The 25,471-nt window shown below is 39.2% G+C and overlaps 1 protein-coding gene across 22 annotated transcripts in view; it reads right to left on the reverse strand.

Moving 5' to 3' along the window:
- Positions 1 to 984: 984 nt before the first annotated feature.
- The window catches only part of ZMYND11 (zinc finger MYND-type containing 11), a 117,304-nt gene continuing 92,817 nt past the window's right edge, over positions 985 to 25,471 (reverse strand). For 6 of the 22 annotated variants that reach the window (XM_030938734.1, XM_030938747.1, XM_030938741.1 and 3 more), the window contains 11 exons: positions 19,151 to 19,228; positions 18,409 to 18,501; positions 16,861 to 16,948; positions 16,266 to 16,321; positions 14,357 to 14,434; positions 13,163 to 13,281; positions 8,638 to 8,845; positions 8,160 to 8,228; positions 7,026 to 7,298; positions 6,540 to 6,725; positions 987 to 3,276 (listed from right to left, as the gene is read on the reverse strand). In XM_030938734.1, coding sequence (XP_030794594.1) covers positions 3,154 to 3,276; positions 6,540 to 6,725; positions 7,026 to 7,298; positions 8,160 to 8,228; positions 8,638 to 8,845; positions 13,163 to 13,281; positions 14,357 to 14,434; positions 16,266 to 16,321; positions 16,861 to 16,948; positions 18,409 to 18,501; positions 19,151 to 19,228 — 1,371 coding nt within the window. In that variant the 3' untranslated portion in view covers positions 987 to 3,153. Of the gene's footprint in view, positions 3,277 to 6,539; positions 6,726 to 7,025; positions 7,299 to 8,159; positions 8,229 to 8,637; positions 8,846 to 13,162; positions 13,282 to 14,356; positions 14,435 to 16,265; positions 16,322 to 16,860; positions 16,949 to 18,408; positions 18,502 to 19,150; positions 19,229 to 25,471 lie in introns of all 22 variants that reach the window. The other 16 variants (XM_030938751.1, XM_030938740.1, XM_030938750.1 and 13 more) reach the window with 6 other exon arrangements.

The raw sequence follows: 25,471 nt of genomic DNA on the forward strand, positions 1-25,471 counted from the left end.
GAACACAATTCTAATAATTAAGGTCTAGAATCAGAGTTGGCATTTCATAAAGTGACAAGTGATACCTTTTTTTTTTTTTTTTGAGACGGGGTCTCGCTGTGTCACCAGGCTGGAGTGCAATGGGGCGATCTCGGCTCACTGCAACCTCTGCCTCCTGGGTTCAAGTGATTCTCCCACCTCAGCCTCCCGAGTAGCTGGGATTGCAGGCACCTGCCATCATGCCTGGCTAATTTTTTTTTGTATTTTTGTAGAGAGAGGGTTTCACCATGTTGGCCAGGCTGGTCTCAAACTCCTGACCTCAGGTGATCCGCCCACCTTGGCCTCCCAAAGTGCTGGGATTACAGGCATGAGCCACTGTGCCCGGCCGACACCTTATTTTTAAGTGAGGACCAGTAAGCCTGTTGCTTAGCAAAATGTATCTAGAAGAACAAAGACAAAATGAGCTTGAATAGAATACTACTACTACTGTTGGAAACGTTACAGTCCTACAGTGGCTGGGACTTTAATATTCAGACCTAAACCATCTGATCTCAGTTGTGATGCATCTACAGGGCATGACTGATGAAAACCAGAGAGTACCGACTAAGGCTGGGTTAATGTTGGCACTAAGAACCGGGGCTGGTTAACTACCTGCAACCACCATACCAACAAGGAGATGAAAACAGCAAAAGGTAAGCCTCAGCTGGCTTCCAATTAAGAATCTGCTCCATTCTGAGTTGTCTGTTTTTCAGGCTGATTTGCAATAATTGATATGCAGCTGATACAATCATCATCCTCTCCTTTTTATATCATGTATGGTCTTTTTGAGATCTGGTGAAAGTAAATTCAATTTATATGTTTGGGTGAATGAATGATGTTTCACACACTGATTTTATATAAAGTTAAATAGTCACCAAAGAGTGAGCCACAGCATATGACCAACATTTAGCGACAGTAGTATTTGGTTGGATATAGGGGCTAGACTAAATAAATTTCTAAAGCTAGTTTTTTTTTTAAATACATTTATTAACCAATGTTAACACATTAAATGAATCTATATATTGCTAGTCAGAGCAGCTTACAAAATGCCAGAATGCATCATAGAACTGGACAGCCACAATGAGTAATTACAATGTGCATAGTGGCTAAGCTCAACACCTCGATATAGCTTTATGATTTGCAGAAAATTTTTAATAATGATTCCTAAAACAATCAATTGTAGTTTTACCTAAAACTTTTACAAAACCAGGCCACAATCTCTTTTTTTAATTTTGTTTTTTTTTTTTAAACACACAGTTTTCACGCTGTAGTAACTTGGAAATGTGCAACCGTGTCAACAGAGACAAAAAAGCCAAAGTAACACGAATCTCACTTTCATGCAGCTATCAGTTAAATATTACATACTCTGGAATGATTTTACACCAAAAATATTTCCACAATTACTTGCTCTCATAGGGGTGGATCGAAGTCTTAAAACTTGAAAAACAATCAAAGAAGGTTAAGTGTTCTCGGTTCTGACACGGCCATCAGCGCCACACGCTGTGGCAACTCTAATTACACAGCAACAAGGAGGGAGCGATGATGCCAAGTTACTGCATAATTTAGGAACATTGTATGAAATGGGGCTACTGGGTACTTTTTACAAAATATTGTGCACCATTTGGCAGTAGTTTGTCAATTAACTTGTGTCACCACCATCTGCAACAGCATCAAGATTAGATGGACATTTCACAGAAGACTTAGTTACATTTTTATCTTTAGAGTGACCCTGACAAACCTGGAGAAAACTTTTTAAAAGGCTTTTCTCCTGATTCTTTCACTTCCATTGTGAGTAATTGCTTTAATAAATATCAAAGGTCTAAATAAATATTTACAAATTATTTCTCTAACCTCAAAAAATAACTAAATGATAAATGGGAATTTGACTTGTTCTAAGATCAGTCTTAAAAAAAAAACACATAAATTGTGAGATTATTTTAAAAGAAAAGTAATTTAAGTTTTCCTGGCTGTATTTTATATATCTATGTATAAAAAATCATTATTCAACTATCGATCCATTCCTATTGGTAATGCTTCTTAATCCAGACATTCCGCAAAATACAGACTTTTTACAAATCACGGCATCTTTAATACAAGAAAATTAACATGCATTATTCTTCATTCTGTGTACAGTGATGGAGTTCATTAGGCAATGACCCATTACTACAAACATAACGGCTTCTGTGAAACTTAAGTGCTTTCTCTTCTTTTAGTATTAACTTACAATACATGAGGTGACACCAGATAATAGGCAGTGAGATGATATGTGGGAAGGGAAGGGAAGGGAAGCATTAAATAAATTTGTATGCCTCATCTGTAATTTCACATATGGATAAAGGTAGTTTTTGGCTCTTCGTTTTTGTTGTTTATTTTGTTACAAGCACTCATGTTAGGACAAAGATGAAATGTGCAAACTTTAAAATTTAAATATTCATTTTCTCTAAGATCCAGCTCAGTAAAAGATTACCCCAGTTCCCTGCAATTTTAAACTACAAGATCAAAGCTAATAATTTGTTATAAAAGTTATATATTGAAAAGAAATAATGAAAAACACAATTGGGAAATATTTAAGAAAAAATATGCAGGACTAGCCCTGCTGTGTCAACCCTGTTCCCTAAATTCAATCATATACCCACTGGTGTGACCAACAGATAATGCCTTTGAACAGTAAATTAAGCTGAACAAAACCAGCTCAATAAGGTTAAGAAAAAAATGTCACATCAAGGTAGTATGTTTTATTTCTGAAACAGTTCTGTAGTTCTTACATTCAGATCTATTCTAAATGTTTCTTTGTTAAACTCACTTGTATTCACCTGTTTTTTAAAGATCTGTTGTTTAAAGGTTAAAATCTCTGTAAAACCTAAAAATGCTTTAAAATTTGCTGAAAATGCAACAAATTCTCAATTAAAATTTATTTAAAATAATACCCTCCACTGATGTTACTTTTACCCCCTGAAAAACTTCGGAGGAGCATTAACAAAAGATTTAAACTACTGTGCAAAATTTCTTCACGAAAAGTGTTTAAAGGCTGGTGCAAAATGGGAAGCAAATTCTAAACAATTTTGGCTTCTTGGAAACAAAAACCGCTGTGTCTGAAAAGAGTGATCGTCGGGGTGACTCCGGGAAGGGCCAGCTTCATCTTTTCCGGCGGCAGGTGCGCTTGTGCTCCGCGTGCCAGTGCTCCTGCTGGCACTTGATAGAGCAGTAGGACGTGTTCCAGCAGCAGTGGTACATGGCCTCCTCCTCACAGTTGTAGCACTGCGGGGAAGAAATCGGGCAGTCTTTAGACTTGGGGGTGGATGTCTGAGAGATGGGTTACAACGGCAGACTCTTGAGGTGCTGCTTTTAACAGATCTTTCTGGCTCAACCTTTTGTGGAATCTGAATACGTTTTATGCACAGCAGATGGAGAGGGAGCGCTGGGGATGACTGTAGCTCATGCCTGGCTGTCAGCAAACTCAAGCTGCCGTCAGGTGGTACCTGACGCCCCTGTGTTTTCCATCTCTATGGGGGTCATTCCCGTTTCTTTTCTTAAAATGCCCTTGACTTCACATCCCTTTGCAGCTACCACTTGCATTTCTCTGCTCTCCACAAGCTCCTTGAATGACTTGCCTAAATTCCCTATTTCAAATTCTTCTCTTCTCTCCCCATCATTGTTAACATACGCTGCAGTCTTTACTCATCCCATGCCACTAATATGCTGTTAGCAAGGTCACCTACAACCTCAAATCTAGTGGCCAAGTCTCAGTCTTCATCTTATTTGGCAACATCTGGAGATATTTTTGACTGTCACAACTTTGGGGCAGAAGGTACTACTGGCGGACAGAGGCCTGGGATGCTGTTAAACATCCCACAATGTACACCTCCCCCGAAGAATGTTCTAGTGCAAGGGTCCATAGTACCGTGGTTGAACTCCGGTCATGGGAGAAGAGAAGAGTGAAAAAAGTAAAGCTAAAGTTCCAAGCTGGCTTGGTGAACTAATGGTAGTATCATGAACAGACACCCACGGTGAGGCAAGGAAGACGAGAGACTGTTTTGAATGTAAACACTTGACAATAGATCAGTATAAATGTGAAAGTTCTGTAGATAAACACATGCAGATTTGATGGCTGGTGAGAGCCCTGGAGGGAGAACAGCCTACATTTGATGCTAAAAATTCCAATTTTCTTCCTGCTTGTGTATCGTATGCATTATTATCTATTATTTCAGCACCTGCACCTTCAGTAAAATCCCCATTAGAAAGGTGCAGAGTGAATTTTGGAAACAGCTTGAGTGAGGCGTGTCGGGATTCACATCTGCGGTCTGTGCCACCCGCTGGTCACACGGCTTCAGATCGAGCTATTTAACGTCTTAGTTTCCTCATCTTTAAGACTTTACACAGCACCACCATCCCTTCCCCCCAAGGACCTACTCTTCGTGTATTCATCCGTTTTCAATTTCCCCCTTTCTATGGGTATACTTAATAGATGCATCTTTCTATGTATCTCGTGACATCCATTATCCGGCATCTGGCATGCCTACATGCTTTCCTGTAATACTATTCTACGTCTTACAACAATGAAAGATGTAATTGGGAAGAAAGAATTCTTTTTTTCTTTGAGACAGAGTCTCGCTCTGTTGCCCAGGCTGGAGTGCAGTGGCACAATCTCAGCTCATTTCAATCTCTACCTCCTGGGTTCAAGAGATTCTCCTGCCTGAGCCTCCCAAGTAGCTGGGGTTTCAGGCACGTGCCGCCACACCCGGCTAATTTTTGTATTTTTTGCAGAGATGGAGTTTCATGGTCTCAAGTGATCTGCCCGCCTCGGCCTCCCCAAGTGCTGGGATTACAGACGTGAGCACCGAGCCCGGCCAAGAAGAAAGAATTCTAACCCTTTTACTAGTCTACTAGACCCAATGTGATGCGCACACAAAGCTCAGCTCTGACAACTGGGTTTTTAAAAAGTCTCAAATTCCTCATCTTAAAGAAGAGTACAAAAATACCCACTTCAGCTATTTCACAAATGGTAAAGTGGTATAAAAGACAGTTTTATAATTATAGCCTCTTCTTCCCATTTTCTTGATTCTTTATTAGTAAACTTAAGAGATTTCTACTCATAAACATTTTTTAAGAGACAGGGTCTTCTTCCATCGCCTAGGCTGGAGTGCAGTGGTGCGATCACCGCTCTCTGCAACCTTGAACTCCTGGGCTCAAGCACTCCTTCTGCCTTGGCCTCCCAAAGCACTGGGACTACAGGCATGAGCGTCTTTGGGTGTTGTGCTTCTGTTATTTTGAGCTACCTTCATTCCTATCTAATGATATTGTGAGAGTTGATCACACAAATTCAGTCATTCTTGTCTTATCCAACTAAAACTGAGTTGAGAAGCTGGGGGGAAAAGCACTTGGAACACAAAATGCTGGCTGCAACTCTCAGACTAGTTTTGCCGACTGCCATCCCTCACCAATCAGAGCTTGTCAGCTCCTCAAAACCTTACTAGCACCAATGAAATTTCTTAAAGAATATGGAAATTTTCTTCTTTGGAGAGAACACTTTCACTTGTACTGAAGGCTGTGCCACCCAATGTGCAGGCTGTTTTTTTTTTTAACAGAAAATAAAGCTCTCTTTTTCCCTCCACAGATCGCCTGGTCTTTTGTTAACAATAGTTATTTTGTTATTCACCACCTCTTCCTACCAAATTATCTTCATGTATTCTTCTAAATTATATGTTGTTTCTCTTTTCCTTATTGCCAAATCTTTGTCACAGATTTAAAAATATTTCTTTCATGAAGAGTTTATGTGTATTTATATAATATAGGCTGGATAAAATGAAGAATTAAAGTTTATCACAGAACTTTATATAGTCAACTGAAACCAAGTTATGAGCTTTCGGGAGCAAGACTTTTCCCTAATTCACTGAGCACTGTGGCGGCTGTAAGATGAGCACCTGGATGCTGTGTACTCAGAATCTGCTCCCGCTTTGGTGGGGAGGATGAGACTCGCGAGCCGGACATGACGACAAATGACACTAGCTGGTCAGGTATAAGGGAGGGTAGTTAGAGACCAATGAAATGTCACTACTATAAAGTAAAAGTAATTGATTTCTTTAACAAAATCTAATGTATAAATGTTAAGTGCAGGGAAATCTGAAACTCTTTAATTTATTGTGATAATTACATTTATAATTTCACCATTTGGATGTTACCTATCTGATATCACCAGGTAAAAGTTAGGGCCAGCCAATTTGCCCAAATAAAATATTTGCATAGATGGAGAAATTATATAAGTTAATTGTAATAAATATGTACTAAGGTATTATAATCTCAATTTAACAAAATAATCCTGAGCAGTACACAGTAATATGGGATCTGGGGTTGAGAGATCATAGGACTGTTAATAAAATTTTAAAAACTAAAGCTGACCATTTCACATTTGATCTTATTTCAGAAACATCTTCTGCATGTGCCACAGCTACCTTCTGAATTAACTGGCATCATACCTGCGGTACGTTTTCAGAAATAACAGTCTAAAAAAGACTGGCATTTACCCACTGCTTCTTCTTGGTCTGAGAAATCAGTTGCTTGTGCTGTGTTGCCAGCTTCTTGATTTCTTCTACGAATTCCTCCTTACACTTTTCCTTTACTTGCTTACATTTTCTGTCCATCTCACCCTGCATGTTGGCCACAGCTTTATTTACAGCTTGTCTCTTTTCTTCTTCCATTTCAGAACGCAGCTGGAATGAAAAGACAACCCACAGTAAGTCAGCGCACAACTTACACAGACCGTCTACGACGGAGCAGAAACTTAACACACTGCTTCTACCTGCATGAGGTACCGTTTTCCCCTTTAGTACATGTGTAAAAAATTTAGGTGAGAAAAGTATCATTATTACTTGAAATGCTATAAAAGATACTGGTGTCATTCTATTGCTCCATTTAAAAGCTGCTACTGGGTTGATGCATGAGGAAAAGGAGCCTAACCACGACAGGAGTGCCGGCCGCAGCTGGGCACCCACGGTGGCGACAAGCATTACCTTCTCCAGAGCTTCTCGGACCACACGCTCTGTCTCCCGCTTGTGGTCCGACTTCATCCGGTCTTTGAAGTCATTGAAGATCTTCGTGTATTTGTCATGGCACATGCTCTGACACACGCCATCACTGGTGGTCTGGGTGCTCCGATGCAGCATTCTTGGTGAAGAGGCACTTAACTTCTTGGTCTGAGTTGACACGGAGACTTTTTCGATTGGCTGAGGCATCGTGGGTATTTCCTGGCTAGAACTTACTGCTTCTGTTTCAGGCTCTGGTTCCTAAAATGTAAGACAAGAGTTTAGATGCAAAACAAAGCAATATAATTCACTAGTTCAAGAACTACTCTATTAGGCTAAAAATACAGTGATATACGTAAACAGCCATACCATACACTTCTGTTAAAAAACATGGTTAGGGTGGTAGATTTAATGTATATTTTGCCACAATTTAAAAATAAACAAATCTCCCCCAATCAGTGAATGAAAAGGACATGCAGTTAACAGCAGCTACAATTACAAACATAAGCTTCATTTATAATTTTACTTAATACTGTAAGTTTTGTTTTTAAAATAAACGTAAAAATTTATAGAATATAAAAAGTATTGTCAACTTATAATCACTTCATTGGACTAGATTCATTAACAAATTTCCTAAAAGCCTAAACCACTTCTCACTGAATATATGTTTGAAATGTGTCCAGATTTACACAGTTTTAAAACATGCAGGGCTTATATCACTTAAAACGGCTGAGCTCAACCACAGTCTCCAAGTTTTCAAATGTTGGCACAACCGATATACTGGATAAATGTGTTGTTTTTAATAATACTTAGGAAAAATATCAGAGCTCCCAGGAAATGTATTAATAGCAACGTGCCCTTCCCACTTAGCCAAGCTTTGGTCAGTGGCTGCTGAATTAAGATGGAGACTTGGAGCATGTATGCTATTCCAGGGTAACAGATAATGACAGGGAAGTCAGAAGACTGGTTTCAGCTTGATGGATATTATTCGATTGACAGCAACTGAATGTCACAAGTATCCACCAAGAGTGACTGTCTTTGAAATACTTTGAAAATACAAAATACTCTGAAAATATTTCCTGTTTCATTTGCCACCTGGATACTGCAAGGTGGGCAACTTACTTCCTTTTTGGGCTCCACACTTTGATTACGTCGTCCTTTCTTTGCTCTTGGTTCTTGAGTGACCTTTAGCTGTGGGCATTATAAAAGTAATATATTATTCCAGACACTAGGAAATACTTCTCTGCTGAAAACACTCATAGTGGACCCACAGGTGAGAAGTGAATACATTTCTACCTTTTGCATCCTTCCATCCACTCAGTTACCACTGACTTAATGACTATTCTGGCTTGAAAGAGCTAGCGCACCTTCAGGGAGGAGCAGTTGTACTTAACTCTCTTGGTACTGGCAGGGTCAAGGTCACTGTTACATCTATGTATTCATTTGAATTGGTTTTGGTTTACTTTGGCAGAGCACTTTACAAATGTAAAAAAGGGAAGGAAAATGTCAAAATCTGTTCATTACAGTGAGGAGTGTACACTAAGATTTCTGCATTTAAAAGTAAGAACGAATAGGCACTTCCTTCCTGAGACACACTCACCTGCTCATTACTGGTGGAGGAGATACTGGATTCTGCCTCTTCCTCACCTCGGTCCTCATTCTTAGATTTCCAAAATCTCCCTTCTCGTAGGAAACGCTGATGCAGCTCCAGCTCATCACAGGCCTTTTTCCAACCCATACTGCGCTTCACGTGCAGCCGATGAATGTTGACTGTGATATCTTGAATGTTTTCAGAAGGAATCCAGGCCCTAGGAAAAACACGTAAAGGTATAGTTAGAAACACCCCAAATGGCAGGAAAGGCGGTCGAGGGCTTCAGTGGACCCTGCCTGCCATAAAGTGTGACCTGTGGCAGTTCTCAGCTGTTAGCTTGGTGCAAAAGTAACTGTAACCAATTGCAAAAACTGCAATCACTTAGGCTTTGTCATGGCTTGAATAAACAGTTACCAAGTGGAAAATAAATGAGATTTGTTTTGTTTTTCACAGTCAACAAAAGTTCTCAGAATTCGATTCACAAATGCCTCCCAATTGTTCACAATTTAATCAGCTTAGCTTGTCACAGTTCACATCTGTATTCTTCCTAAGTCCTTTTAAAGTTATGTCACAGTTCACATCTGTATTCTTCATAAGTCCTTTTAAAGTTATTTGTTGTTCTGAATACTGTAAACTAATATAACCTATCTAGCTATTTGCAGTTAGCACTGAAGAATCACTTGAAAATGCCCAGAAATTTTCACAAGACACATACATGTATTCATATAAAATGGGAACATCTAAAAATATTATCCAGTAAGTCATATTTGCATCATGCCTCTACTCATTAGAGAAACCAGATTAACAAGCAGAGCCATTTATTATTTAGCCACAATGTAGTGAGCTGTGAACATAAGTGCAATACATATCTAAAACTAGCAAATGAAAACTGTATTTGGTTCTGTTGGAAAGAATGCTAAAAATTCAAGAACATTTTTCCTGGGCATTGGTCTCTTTCTGGATTTAAATTCGTACCCATCCCAAATGTTGTATTCAACAGATGTTTGCTGTGTACCAGGGGAAGGCACTACAAAGAATGGAAAAGTGAATGGGGTCTACGTGGTCCTGAGTTTCATTGCCTCGTTTGACGGCAGCAACAGACGCTGCCCACAGGGGTTAAGGTAAACTATTGGTGGCTGGAATCTCTCGGGTCTTCTGATTATTAGGATGGCACTTCCTACACTGCCTCTGCCTGTGATGGACTTACAATTTTGTCAGAAAGAACTAAGGAATAATTATAATGCAATGCAGCAGGTAGTCAAGGTACTCGAGGGTGCTATGGAGAGGAAGAGTTTACATTTGGTTGTGAGTGGTCAGAACATTTTATTCGGCCCTGGTCTTGGAAGAGAAGAAAGATTTAGACAGCAGACAATGTGAGTGGAGGGATTCCAGGCAGAGGGAACATCATCAATGAGGTAGGAAACTATACGGATGCATGAGGAACAGACATTTTCTATGGCAGAGTACACGTTGCGATATGCTACTAGAAACACACACAGTTATGCTTTTCAGTTTTCTGTTAAAGATTTTTTTTCCTGCTACAAGCATATGTATCTCAGTTTTCATCCCTGGCCTGTAATTATAAAGCTCCAGAAATGCTGGGCCTGTGACTGTTTTGAAGGAATCTCTTAGAGAATCACACATGTGGCTCAGCCATAAATAACGATTTCTACTTCCTTGTACAAGCCAAACTTTACAATCTAGAAGCACATTTTAAATACATAGTAATCTGTATCATTAGATGCTAACAACAGCTATAACTGTTAGATTTGAACTTCTATAACATTATTTATAAATACATTGGTGAATATTATATCAATTATGTCTCATCTGGCATAAGTACTTTGTTAAAAACCATATCAAAGTAAACTGAACTTTGAAAAACTAAACTCCAATGCAGAGTACAAATGAAATTATGCTTGTGGAAGAGTTTCTTGCCATTAGATTTTGAATATATTTACTCTTCCAGTCAACAGATGTTTATTGATTTCCTATTATGTAGTAGGAATTCAATACAAGTGGTTTGTTGACTTTTTCAAAGTAGTTTGCTTTTGAGAGAGAATTCTGTTACAAGCAGTGCTGACTACCTGGAAGGAACTTGTATCTACAGGCGTATTTTCCTTATTTAACTTAAATAAAATGGATTCACATCTGTTCTTTAAAAAGCCTCACACAGTTCACGATGTGCTTCTATTCTCTTTTAATCAGCTCCAGTACTGCGGATAATCAGGTTTCCATTTAAAAAACTATCCCAGGGCATGCTCTCTGAGCTACAAAAAAATTAAAAAGCAAACAAACACCCTGCAATTTAAGGGAAGCCTAATAAAAAGCGGAAGAGTCTAATCTGGCTCTATGTCTGTCAATGCTCGGACTATACGTGCAGAATAAAATGGTTCTGTGATCTGATGTCAATGAGCCCAAAGTGCTCTAGCTCTTTTTTGTCTGTACCTCGTTTCCTGGCCTGGGCCATCCACCAGCGACTTGCAGCAAAAAGATTCAGCCTCCTTAAGACAGGTCTTACCGGCTACTTTCTTTGGCAGGCAAAATCTTGCAAATCCTGCAGAAACCTCACTGAAGCAGCTCTCACATGTACACACAATCATACTCGACCCTTTTCCTGGAAATTTACAATGTGCTCGTTGTCTACGAAGGAGCAGCGTATTCTGTTGGCGCGTATGGGAGGAAACGAACAGTACAAAACCATTTTTTTTCCTCCCACTTACATGTAATGATATCATGGACTAGCAAAGAATAATTATCAGCCAAAACTTGCAAGCAGAGGCTCCTCATCAACTAGAACTTTTGAGCATATGTTGCTTAATTAAAAATTCATGATTATAATTTAATCAAATTTTTTAAACATTCTATAAAGTATATCCTAACCAATCCTTCACTTCGAATTGTTCACATTGTATCCAGGAAAAAGGAAAATGATTTTACATAGTTTGTCAACCTCTCTTATTTACTAAAATAAAGTCCTTAAGAGTCTAAGAGTCCCATCGGTCTAGAATTATTTAGGTAAAATCTTCTAGGACCTAAGAAGCTTGAGGGAAAAAAAATACCTCTAAAAATGTAATCTGATGTTTTAATTCTCTCTTCAGGTGACAGACTAGGACTGCTGCAGATTAGCCCAAATATTCTTTAAAACTATTTTCTGCATAGTGTACTAAATGACATCTAACCAGTTAACTCATTATTAATATCACTCATGGTTGAAGACACTATAAAGCTACTTGCAAGCTGATGAAAAAGAAAAATATATAGATTAAAAGTTCTAATTATCAGGCTATTCTTTCCTATTAGTATCGCTATAAAATAACTGAATTCTTGTTTTTCTAAGTTAACTGTGTTTTACTTAACGTGAAAAACATGGAAGCAAACTGTCCCCCGTTATTCCCTGAATATCTGTTGTATTATAAAAGCTGACCTTTATTGAGTATTCACTATGTGTTAGGTACTGTGCTCAGTCTCTAAACATTTCTTTCAACCTTACAACAACTCTTGTAAGAGGCCCTTATTTTGCTAAGGCTCAGAGAAACTGACTAATGTGTCAAGATTAGGGTAGAAGACGGTGAAGCAAGGACACAATCTCACATAAAGACTTACCCTAACCTACCAAAAATACATGACCTCCTTGCCTGTTCTGGTAAGAAACTAAAACCATCTGAGTATGAGGTATTAAGCATATGTTAAAAATTACCACTTAATAATAATGTAAATAAAACATTCATTTTGTATTGAGTTATTTTATTGGATCATCATTTAATGTTTCTTGACATGAGAGTGTCAGGCAAGTATCTACTTATGAAAGAACAGAACTACTTTTTGGGAAATTTATGGTATTTATAGGTTTCTTATAACTACACTTCTGTTTAAATTAAATAAAGACCAAGTAAAACTTTACCACAGGGAGGAGTAAGGCCCCTCATTGTGCAGCTTCTCTACGCACTAGTAGCCTCCTGGCACGACAGGAGACGCCTCAAGGGCTGTTCATTTAAATCGTTGGAAAGTATCACTTTTAGATCACGTAGCTGACTACTGTCACTTTTTCACCTTACCTCAATATCTGTGTTAAATGAACCAAATAAATTGCATGTTAATTCTTTATTCCTACTGTGGCTTATTTTTATGCACACTTCAGGTATTTACACACATTCTGAGATCACAAGATCGATGATTTTAGTCCATGTCTTTAACTGAGCCTTGAAGATGGCCAGAGCAACTGTGATGTCATTCCCCTCTTATGGAAGGGACACAGCCTGAGGCCCTCCTGCCCACTGTACTATAAATTCAGTCTTAGCACTAATGTGCTTCTGAAGTTCAACAGTGCCAGTTATTAAAAATGTCCTGTTTAGTAAACAGTATCTGAAAAATATCTGGAAACAATTTATCTTGGAACATATTCTTGGCTGCATAATGTGCTTTTTTTTTCCAATTTAAAATAAACTTCATGCATCTCTGATAGAGAAATCACCAGACTTTCTTAAGACTTCATAAGCACGGCGGTGACACTGAACATGGGGTCGCGAATTACCTCTGGTGGTGGTGGCCAAAGAAGCGAACATCGACTTGATTGTCCTCTTTCTGCATGACTTTGGCTGGCCAAAACCCAAAACCTTTCATTTTAGCCCAAACCAGCTCATGATTAGGTATCTGGAAATGAAATGTTTTACCTTGTTATATTACTTTTAAAGTATTAAATGCAAGTGTACCATTAATATTAAACTAGCCAGGTAAAATCTATTATTTCTAAAACATTTATTTCATAACTCTTAAACATGAGATTTTTTTTTTCTGGGATTGACTGATTTTCTATTTGCATCAGAGTTCCTCGTAAGAGGCTGGGACTGGAGCATGGCTGCCCCTGAAGCCAAGGCCATCCACATGCATGACGGTGGCAGACAAGAGCACCCGCTTTGCCAGGTGCAGCCAGGGGGGCCAGCAGCATCAGCACCCCCGGGAATTTGTTAGAAATGGGGACATTTTAGGCTGGCACAGCACTGTCTCACAGGGCTGGCTTCTCTCAGGCAGCCAAGGCTGCTGGCCAAGAATGCTCAGAATTCCCTTTGTCAGTGCCCGGCTTGTAGCCGTATCATTTTGGGGGAAATTTTACAGCTACAGACAAATGCAAAGCCTTAGGTCTCTTGTGAAAGAATGAAAAGAGAAACAAAAATTCACTTTATTAAAGGATCCAGACGCTGGGCGTGGTGGCTCACACCTGTAATCCCAGCACTTTGGGAGGCTGAGGCGGGAGGACTGCTTGAACTCAGGAATTTGAGACCAGCCTGGGCAACATGGTGAAACCCTATCTCTACAAAAAAATACAAAAATTAGCCAGATGTGGTGGCACGTGCCTGTGGTCCCAGCTACTCTGGAGGTTGAGGTGGGAGAATCACTTGAGCCTGGGGGAGATCGAGGCTATGGTGAGCCGAGATCACACTACTGTACTCAAGCCTGAGTAACAGAGTGAGACCCTGTCTCAAAAAGAAAAAGGACCCAAGATTTATTTTTATTCAGTATCTCATTTTAAAATCAGAAATGGGTAACAAGCCCTGTTTTTTTTTTTTTCGTTTCAGTTGTTTATACTCATTAAACCCATATATACTATGATATTTTAGAAATTTAGGAAGAAAATTATAATCTTTAACCAAACCGGAAGTAAACTTCCTTAGAGCTGTATGTTACACACTTAAGAGGTAAAAAACAAAAATCACAAAATTTCACATACACAAGGATAACAGAACCAGTTGTCAGGACGAGCATTTGACAAGTAAAAGCAATTCTTGCAAAGCTGCAGTTCATCCAGCTGAAAAAGAAAAGAAACTACTTTAGCCTACAGAAAACATACATACACATTAAACTATGTAAAATGTATCCATGTCAATTAACATTGACATACATAAATAGTGTTGAATTTTGTTCCTTAATCTTTTAAGCTTAAATTTTAAAGTTTTCAATAAATGGCACTGAAGACCCTGTCACTGTCCTCTTAGAACCATGTCGCTGGTCTCAGGCCCCAGTTGGAACAGAAGCCGAGGCTGGTCTGACCGGGCCTTGCCCAGACCTCACTGGTTAGCACTTCAGACTGAATATTCCTCAGGAAGGTAACAACATCTGCTACCAATCACAGCAGTCCTTACCTGTGCCTCATTCTCTATTTTAGTTCCTTGTTTTCTTTCACAACATTCTTTTACAACTTGTAAACAGACATATTTTATCTGTTTCTTTTTCCTTTTTCCCAGTCTCCCTCTTCAGAATGTGGCTCTATGAGCAGGAGGCCTGCACTGTGATCACCTTTTACTCCTCCTCACATACTGCCTGGCATACAGGAGGCACCCAGCAAATGCTTATTGCTGTGATCACCTTTTACTCCTCCTCACATACTGCCTGGCATACAGGAGGCACCCAGTAAATGCTTATTGCTGTGATCACCTTTTACTCCTCCTCACATACTGCCTGGCACATAGGAGGCACCCAGTAAATGCTTATTAAACAAATAAAAACAAAAGTAAAATTTGAAATGAATTCAAGAAACAAAACTTTTTGTATAAACTGAGGAACTTTTGCAAAGATAATATGGCTAGGCTACAGGTGAGTGTTTTAAGACCACCAAAAAATATACTTCCTTAAATGTACTTCATTTTTTTTTTTTTTTTTGAGACAGAGTCTCACTCTGTCCCCCAGGCTGGAGTGCAGTGGTGCAAAGTCGGCTCACTGCAAGCTCCGCCTCCTGGGATCACGCCATTCTCCTGCCTCAGCCTCCTGAGTAGCTGGGACTACAGGCGCCGCCACCACGCCCAGCTAATTTTTTGTATTTTTTTAGTAGAGACGGGGTTTCACTGTGTTAGCCAGGATGGTCTTGATCTCCTGACCTGGTGATCCGCCCGCCTCAGCCTCCCAAAGTGCTAGGATTATAGGCGTGAGCCACCGCACCCAGCCTTCATTTTTTGTATGAATATGTACTTCGTTGTTTGGTTGGGTTTGCTTTTTGCCTATGTAGTTTAGAAGGGATGCAAATTTGGATCCTTCATTACAAGAGGGTAATGTTTACTGCACATCTGCCCAGCAAGACACATTTGCATGCAGCACGTAGCTAATGCAACAGTCCTGAAGGTGGCTGAGAGTTCCCTTGTAGAAGTTAATTAGTTACTAAATCTGACTCCCAGTTTTGCGAGAATTATTTTTCTATTTGCATTATTTCCCATCTACATCAAACATGAAAATAAAAGACTTTTTTCTTTTTTGGAGACAGAATCTCATTTTGTCACCAGGCTGGAGTGCAGTGGCACTATCTTGGCTCACTGCAACCTCCACCTCCCAGGTTCAAGCAATTCTCCTGCCTCAGCCTCCCGAGTAGCTGGGACTACAAGCATGTGCCACCACACCCAGCTGATTTTTGTATTATTAGTAGAGACGGAGTTTCACCATGTTGGCCAGGATGGTCTCGATCTCTTGACCTCGTGATCTGCCCAACTTGGCCTCCCAAAGTGCTGGGATTACAGGGCTTGAGCCACCACGCCCGGCAATAAAAAACATTTAAAGGAAATGGCACAATTAAAATGCAGATAAGAGTGGAATCCTGAAATAAATTAATTTCAATTACAGAAAGAGTACAATTATTGGGCAGTGAACAGTACCTCATGACACGTGTCTTTATACAGCATCCTCGCAATGTCAGCTTGTTCACTGTCTGCTGTAATTAAAAACATATTACCTATAAGCAAGAGTCTGCAAATACAAGATTCAAAGTTAGTATCCTTTTCCTTCAGTCTGCAAAAGGAGACATCTACCATTTCAAACCAAAATGTCCATTTAAAATAACAATAGCAAAATAAAATTACACAGGCAGCTTTTGCTTTCCATCCAACACAACCACTAATTCTCTAGGTATAGAGAGTGACCTTACCTTTGGATGATGTGGTACTTCTGGGGAAATGATCAGAATTAATCATAGTGCTTATAAAAAACCTCTCAGCTAAAACAAATACATATAAAACTGCAAAGAACAATTGTGTTTTCATCATTTAGTATACTATGATTTTGTGTTTGGCCAGTCCATTCTATAATCTGTATCACCAGATATTCCTAACCTTATACTCTAACATTATCACTTACTGTAGATCATTAAGGTATTAATTCTTTGAATGTAATGTTTTATGAAAGATAGTGTTCAACATGGAATGTACATGGTGTGTTTAAAAATGCATACAAAAAAACACAAAAATATTCAACCTCCATAGAAAATCACGGTGTTGTGGAGAAGCAGTTGAGCATCAGCTTTGAACTCTTCATAACTTCGGTATTTCCCTTCATTCACTTTCTGCAGGGAGCAAAAACAGAACGACGAAAAGAGTCACCAGTGAAAACACTTGTCTGGACTAAGTTCAGAGGACAAGCAGACTTTTCTAGGATGACACAGGATGACTACTGCCATCCCACAGTATTGACAGAGAATGTGTGTAAAAGAAGCCAACAACTCCACCTGCGGTTTTCATAATGCAGTATAACGAAGCACAACAGGTCAGACATCCTGCAGCCACACAGACACTACATTAATTTATCAGAGTGAACTCTAATGGCTTGAACATCTCATTTGACAACAATGTAGAAAGCTGCTGCTGAGCTTTGTAATGCATGAATGCCTGGGCCAGTGTGGGTGATGAGACCCTAAGCACACACCTGTCATTCTTTACAACACAGGAAGATCAAGATTGAAAACCAGAACTGTTAGCTTCTGTGACAGTTTACTGTAACTACTAAGATATATTTATAAGTCTGAATTGGGGCTAGGAATTGGTTTATAAATAATTTTAAAATAATATCTCAGGTGTCCCTCTCTGTGCCAAATCTTAGAGGATTTCAACAGGAAGGAACCTGCATGAGTAAAGGCAGTGGGGGAGGAAGGGACGTCTGGGTTCTTACGTATTCTGTAGAGGTCTTACAGTTTAGGAGAAGGGGCTATGGCTGGGGGTAGGAGGTAAAATTAAAACTACTTGGTTTTGTTCCAGGATTTACCAGTTACTTTAAGGGAAAAACCTTCATTTACCCTTATCTTATATTGAAATAATACAGCTATAGTCTTTCTCAGGGACTAAGGAAACCTGTAGGATGATTTAAAATCATTCCTGTGGTCTCCCTATAGGCTATAATGACCAAGTGTAAGATTTTAAATTTCCAACATGACACATGAGGTGCAAAATTAGTAATTCAGTAACCCTGACTGCAAATATGTCTATGTGTTCTACTGGATTTTGTTGCAATTTGTTACTGGACATGAACAAACTAACACAATCCTCAGCTACAGTCAGTAAAATTAAGACCTTTAAGAATAATTAACTTTTCTAACCATATTTTGTTGTTGTTGTTCATTTCATTGTTTCCCAAGACTGCAGATCAGTTCTATGCTTTACTTTTTTTATCTGAGAGGAACTCTCAGGTCCCACTGCTAAACCTGGAAAACATTCTTTACATCTGAAATACTACATTGCCCAGGCTGTAAGGCATTTCCTTAAATCAACAAGGACCAAGAAGCTATAAGTTGCTCATCTTTAGAACCAGGCCTTTTAAAGATGACACCTAATTTGTATTACAGTAAGCACATGAAATTTACAAATTAATAATGCTTCATTTGGTAGTTATGCTTGTCTTTTGTTTTAGGAAGTGGAAAAAAGTATACTTTCAAGGAAAGAAGAACCAAAATCTGCTTAACTGCTACATTATTCTTTAACTTGTTAGTTAGGAAGATTTATTTGAAATGGAAATAAAAGAAACCGACTTTACCTCTTGAATGGTGGGAACGTCCACAGCTGAGTGCACCAGCCTCCTGTACATCGGGTGTTTACTGTCCTTCCCCTTTTTATTAAGATCTATAGCCTAAGAGGGTGTTAGTACATCAATTTAAATGTGGTTAAAGGAAGGCAGGTAAGACATCAATTCCTAAAGCTCAAAATACTTTCTATCTTTTTATTTTTGTAGAGACAGGGTCTCGCCATCTTACCCAGGCTGATCTTGAGCTCCTGGGCTCAAGCGATCCTCCTGCCTCGGCCTCCCAAAGTGCTGGGATTACAGGCGGGAGCCATGGCGCCCAGCCAGGATTTTCTACCTTTAAAGCAAAATCTCAGAGGAAGTACTTTAAAACTTAACAGAAAAAGTGTACATATACTACTATATAGTTTAATATGACATTCCTTAAAGTTGTGATAGAATAGTTATTTGGAAAAACTACCTTTCATTTTAAAGAGTCATCAATGAAAACGTTCATTCTGATGAATGACATTCAAAAATGTAAACGTTTCTAATCTCATGTAGCTTATGTCAAAATGTCCATGTCAAAAACAGACAAAAAAATCTAACTGCCTGTTATAGAACTGCTGACTGCAGAAAAGAAATACGACAGGGTGCTCTCCACACTTCATATTGCTATGTACATATTCGTTACTTCTCGCTCTTTCAACTTTGAAAGAATGAACCACAGTAAAATATGTTTTGGGATATTTTGAAGGATTCCCTGAGCAGGACTCACCCTCTCCTTCATGCGGGAGACAATGAATCTCAGGTATGTGCCCATCTCCTGTTTGTTTGTATTCTTCTTCTTAATGCTCTATTGAAAATAAAAGAATAAAAAATGGTACAAAATCTGACAATTCATGTCTATATTCATGTAAAAGACATATATGAAACAGTATGCAAAGAGTTTATTAAAAGATGCACTTTTTCTAACATATTTGACAAAGAGAAATCTTGGATATTTGCAAAGAAAAACAGCATCTAATGGAACAAGGTGAGAATTTTAAAATTTTATGTTGTACCTGATATAATATCCTTAGAGGAGTATATATTTTTTCTTTTCTTGGTATTTTAAAACTTAATTTTTAGATTAACAAATAATAGGCATAAGGGAGAATCGCTTATTTTACAAACAATATCAGTGGCTAAAGTCCTTTGAGGGAACATCTTAAATTAGCAATAATGAATGGTGAATTTCAATATAACAGTATTCTTTGTTTAAAAGGTGATTCTGAAAATCTGTGTCACTCACTGTGTACAGCACAGCTGCACACTAACATCTCCATTTCTTAGCATCATGGATCTACTCAGTAATAACTCCAATTCTTAGTCTAGCCTGCAAGCTAATTAGGTTCCTCAATTTATTGCACCAGAAAAGTCTACTTTCACATGAAGAAAAAATAGGATTCTACGCATGTTATTTCTAAACAGCTAGGAAACGAGGACAAGTGTGCCTACTTCCTTAGTCAAAGTCCCTGATGTTACAACAGCCTAAAGGAAGCAAAGGCAAAACACCAGGCATGCAAATGTAATCAGTTCATACTGCAGAGGAAGTGAGTGGGTGTGGCCGCTAGTTTAATAGATGCTTTAACTTTTCAGGTCGCTAGATGACGATTCTCTGCCCAATGGTATAATTCTTCCTAAAAGAACTGTAAACATAGGAAGTCACTCCAGTATACTAAACACAGTAGAGGAAAGGACAAATATTTCTCACATAACTCAGAACTTTTAGCTAGGGCTTAAGTGAATTGATTATACTTATATACACTGTTTAGATACACATCAAATATCTAAATAACAAGTGGAAACACATTTTATTAGTGAGAAACTAAACTTGACTTCATTTACCTGATGTCTGCACTGCACCTTCCTGACTCCACTTCTCACCTAGGTGCTCTGGCAGTACAGTCAGTGCTGTCTCCTCAGGCCGCTTTGTGGCCTGTGCCCAGTGCCCACAGCGGCTCTGTTTACGCCGATTACAGAGCAGTTCTTCTCAAGCCTGGCCTGGCATCAGAGATACGGACTGAACTTTTATAAAACGCTCTTCTCATGCCTGGCCTCACATCAGAGATACGGACTGAACTTCTATAAAACGCAGCTGGCATCACTCGCTGAGCATCTGGGCTGTGATTTCTGGAGGCAGGGCCTGTGATTTGTATTTGCTTGTTCATTTGTTTATTCCTCAGGTGACTGCAATGCATGGCCAAGACAGTACCCATGGCACAGATATGGAATATAAAGTGCAGTGAAATTTCCTGAACGCAGGGTTTATAATCTTGGTTGTTTTTTTTTTTTTTTTTGGTGGTGGGGGGGGGAATTGATGTAACTTGAGAATTCTCTTTTTGAAAACTAACAAAAGAACTTAACTGAAATTAAAATGAGTTGAACACAGCCACATGAAGGAGGATATGAAGAACTCACTCAATTTATTAGCACAGTATTTGGCCATATGCACTGTTTAGAGACAAAACTTTACACAAACACTGAACTCTATAGTTATTAAGTTTGTTTAATCAGCAGCATTGGTTAGCAACTCTTTAAAAAACTTTTTTGAAATTTTAATTGGTAAAATGAAATTATATATACTTGTGGGTACAGTGTGATGTTTTGAAATATGTGCAATGGCGAAATAGAGCTAATTGGTTTTTGTAGTGAGAACACTGAAAACCACTCTCATTTTTAACAAGATCGCCAGTGCTTTTCACACACACACACACATTTGTGAAATACTAGCGGGCACCTCTCGTACACTTGTACCCTAGACTACAATAAAAAATGATCCTCCGTTTTGCATTCTGCATCTCACACAGGAATGCAGAAGGTGCGCCCTGGATCTGAAGCACAGTCAGCTACTTACTAGAATGGACATCCTTCAGTGCACTGCTTTCTGTACTAAATAAGCAGTGTGATGAACTGTCAGATACAGGGAAGAGAAAAGCTAAGACGGTCAGAGATTGCTACGTTGTTCTTGGTGCTTATAAAATCTACATTCTTCTTAAAAGAAAGGAGAATAAAAACTCATGCTTCTAGCTACATGGCCTTCTCTCACGCCAACTCAAACTTTGGGTGCACTATTAAAACTGATTTCAAATATCAATATCATTAAAGTATGAATTTATCTAAATTCAGACATAATAGCAATCTACACCAGGTTAGAAGTCTTGTAATACTATCAGTGGGGTTCTGGTTCCTTTAATAGGAAACATTATTCAAAGGAAAGATACAACCAACACTGTTATGTAGCGCTGAAATATAATTTTAATATTCCACTAACTATCATGCACAGCCTTCCATCAATTCAACAGGGCAGGAATCCCTTCCCCTCTGGATCTTAGCTCTAGGCTCTGTGGTCCCTTGAGTAGTGACAGCTGGGAGAGGAGGCCTGAGCCCTGCTGACCAGCCTTGCTCCATCCAGCTAAGACCTCTTGCTTCTGTCTCAAGGTACTGTGCACTGCACTATGTGCAGGAGTTTCTTGTTGTTTTTTCCTTTCTGCACGTTCACCTCTCGTTTCTAACTCTTTAGAAAATAAAGCAATCCATTATTTCTATATGGGCAAAGATTATGCACTGCTAGAATCAGAATTTTATATCAGAATTAATACCACTATAGCTAAAACATCTTAACTAGATTGTTCTTCCTTTGAAACGGTAGCACAGAAGTTAGGTAACACTTGCTCATGTAATTACCCAGTTTAAATAAAGGTCTATATTCAGTTCCCACTCTTCTTAAATAGAGAATTAACATAAATTGTGGATATTACACGCTCTCACAAACTTGGTTCTATCTGTTTAAACATTTCTAAATCAATTGCTAATTTGGTGTAACCATGTGCAAGCAACATTTCCTTATTTTTGGAAAGACAGAATGCATGCAGTGCATGCTGAGTGCCTTCATTTCACAAAACTAAGTGGTATAATAGAGGATGAAAGTCTGATTTTGTCTGTTTAAATTTGCTTAGAACTAGTTTGCTAGAGTATCTCTCTCCTTCTGAGTGCAATTAAAAGTGGTAATCTGGGCCTGGAAAATGACTGAGTAAAGCATGAAAGGAAACAAGGTCACCTGGATAGGGCCCACCCCATCTTCTCAACTCTGATGAAACTTCCAGAATTCTTTGAAGATACTGCCTTTATAACTACCCCAGGAGTGTCTTATACCTCATTTTAACAAAGCACCATTCAGATTCAGATATCCTACTTAAGTGTCTATTACAGTAGAACCACCTGGGAAGCCTTTAAGAAACACCAATATCTACTTCTATAAAGTTCTAGAAGAGGCCAAACTTACCCCTCATGGAAAATAAGCAGAACAATGGTTGTCTGGGGAGGGGCCGTGGGAGTGGGGATCTACTGGCCCAGGACAAGAGTGAGCTTCCCCGTAGCTTGATGGGACTTGGGTTGCACCAGTGTGCGCCCCTGTCTATTCTTTGAATGGTACACCTAAGACTTGTGCACGTCAGTGTATATGTGAATTTTACCTCAAAGGAAAAAACCCACCAATGTCTTGGGTGCCACCCCAGAAATTCTGATACAACTGGTTGCAGGATGGGGTCTAGGCATTCATAGTCCTGAAAGCCCCCAGGGGTTTCCGATAGGTGTGATTAAGAGCACTGCCCCAACTTCCCGAGAGACCTCATCACAGAAACACGGACAAGCACACACTGGTGATTTTAACCTTTGCTGGTCTTCTGAGAAGACGTAAAGTGGTGCGTCTTCACATGCTCTTTTAACGGGATCTTGAGGCTAATCTGAGTTTTATTTGGACCCTAACTTACCACCCTTGGATGGTCTCAATCTGCTGAACCGCACTAAGAGGAATACTTCTCTCATTTTATGCTAAGGGAGCTGTGGGGGTTATGCTTTAAGTATTTGGGTTTTTGTTTTTGTTTTTTTCAGTTGTTAGAAACTTCAAGGATTTGGGCTGTATAGAAGGACTGGCCAAAAGGAATTTCACAGTCAAAGGGGATTATTTTGTTGAAAGCTTCTATGTTCCTTTTATTTACTTGTTGCCCACCCACCTTTTCGGTGATAAATGAGGAATCCTATTCCAGACACCATGAAGCCCTTCTCAAGCACTGCTCTGTGATGGGCCTCACGCCACCCAAGGGAAGGCCACAGAGGCTGATAGAAACTGCTCCCAGATTCACAGGCTGAGGCGCTTTCTCGGTGAACTGACACAAACCAAAAAGAGGACTCTTGACAGAACCAAAATCCCTCCCAGTGATTTGTAGGAACAAAACATTTGCTGTAAGATGCTTTCACATTTGATGAACTTGAGAGTTTTCTTTCCAAGACTTTCTAGTTATAATTTAGAGACTTGGCATTTCACAAAAGAAATCAACAGGACATTGCACATTCTGTCCCAGGGCTGTACAAGGAGATTTCTGGGGGTTTTTAAGGTAACAAGCTGTGGAGCCGCTTTCTGTGGCATTCACACTGAAGGGCTTCAGCTGGCACCTGTCAGCCAGACCAAAACATTGTCAATGACTTGAGAAAAAGCTACAACTAAGAAAGAGGTAGCTTCTGAAGTAAACTAAGCAGATAGCTCTTGACAACAAGGTCAGAAAAACATAAAAACAATGCTTTATAATATGTACAGATTATTTCTGATCCAAATCTTTCTCGGGCTTTGAAAAATTACTCCTATTCTCAATTTGCAGGCCTGAGGATTCTTCAACCAAGGCCTCCCTGTTAACAGGGTTCAGGTCAGAATCCAGAGTTCACATCACCTGCTGGCACGTGGGAGTGACTGTGGTTAACTTTTATAAGTAATCAAGAAAGAAACATTCTATGGCATGGCAAAGTTGTTGTAACTACTTAAAAGTGACAGTAATCACAGATCTGAAGCAGTGCTGTACATGTTTATGGAAGAACTAAAGTACATGTTGAGGCTGCCCTCCTTTAAGAAAAAAATAACAGAAAACGTGAACATCTTGAACAAGGGATTCTTAAGCCAGCTGTAAGTAACTGCCGGGCTACACTGAACCAGATGCCTCTAGGTAGAAAACATACAAAGCATGAATCAAGTCACAGACACACTTGGTGCCCCTCGGTGTTTCTGCCTGGAAGACACTACTGGCCACTCCTGATCTTGTCAAAGTTTATCCATAGCTGACTATTGATAATGATGCCCAAGGATCATTACTTAAAGGAGCATTCAGGACTAAATACCTTTATTAGTACAGAATTTTCAGTTCTTTATAGAGATACAGTTTTTCAGTCATAGAAACCTATTTTGGCAGAAAATGAACCTGTGGAGATCTTGGTCATTTCGGTTCACTGAGTATCCAAAAGCAGGAAAGAAGTGCAAAACTGCAACTCCAGACTTCTTTTTTCAGACATACATCTATGCAGCTAGAGTTCACCTCAGCCAAGTCCCCACGTCTGTGATTAAACGAGACGAGGGCTTCAACCTTCCTTGGGCATTCCCAATATCCAGAATATTCTTTCCACAGCAAACTAGGCCAAAAGGCAGGAAACATTTTGTGGAAAGGGCCAGAGAGCAAATATTTTAGGCTCTGCGACCATGTGGTTGGTCTCTGTCTTGACTACTTAGTTCTGCCGTTGTAGTGACAAAGCAATCATGAATAATGCACACATCACGAGTGTGGCTGTGTTCAGAGAAAACTTTTGGATACTAAAATTTGAATTTTTTAAATAATTTTCACATCACAAATTATTTCTCTTGTCATTTTTCTTCAACAATCTAAAAACATAAAAGCCAGTCTTAGCTCACAGGCAGTACAAAAACACAGGCTGACCCCTAGAGGGACTACGTTTTGTGAAAGCAGGGTCCCTAATGTCAATTTCAGCGTTCTTTTGCAACAGCCGTGCATAGGACCTGGCACACAGTAAATGTTCAATACGTATCAGTGGAATTGAACTGGTGCCACTCATTACTGTGTTCATTGCCTACTGGAGAAACTGTTCCATGCAGTTAAACTCAAGAATATGAGGACCCATCTAAAATGGGAAGCAGTTACACCCACGTCTGTGTCAGCATATTCTGACCAACATAAATCATTTTATTTCTGATGTATGAATCATTTCATTGCCAAAG

This window comes from Rhinopithecus roxellana, chromosome 10 (genome assembly GCF_007565055.1).
Source record: "Rhinopithecus roxellana isolate Shanxi Qingling chromosome 10, ASM756505v1, whole genome shotgun sequence".
NCBI classification, from domain to species: Eukaryota; Metazoa; Chordata; class Mammalia; order Primates; family Cercopithecidae; genus Rhinopithecus; species Rhinopithecus roxellana.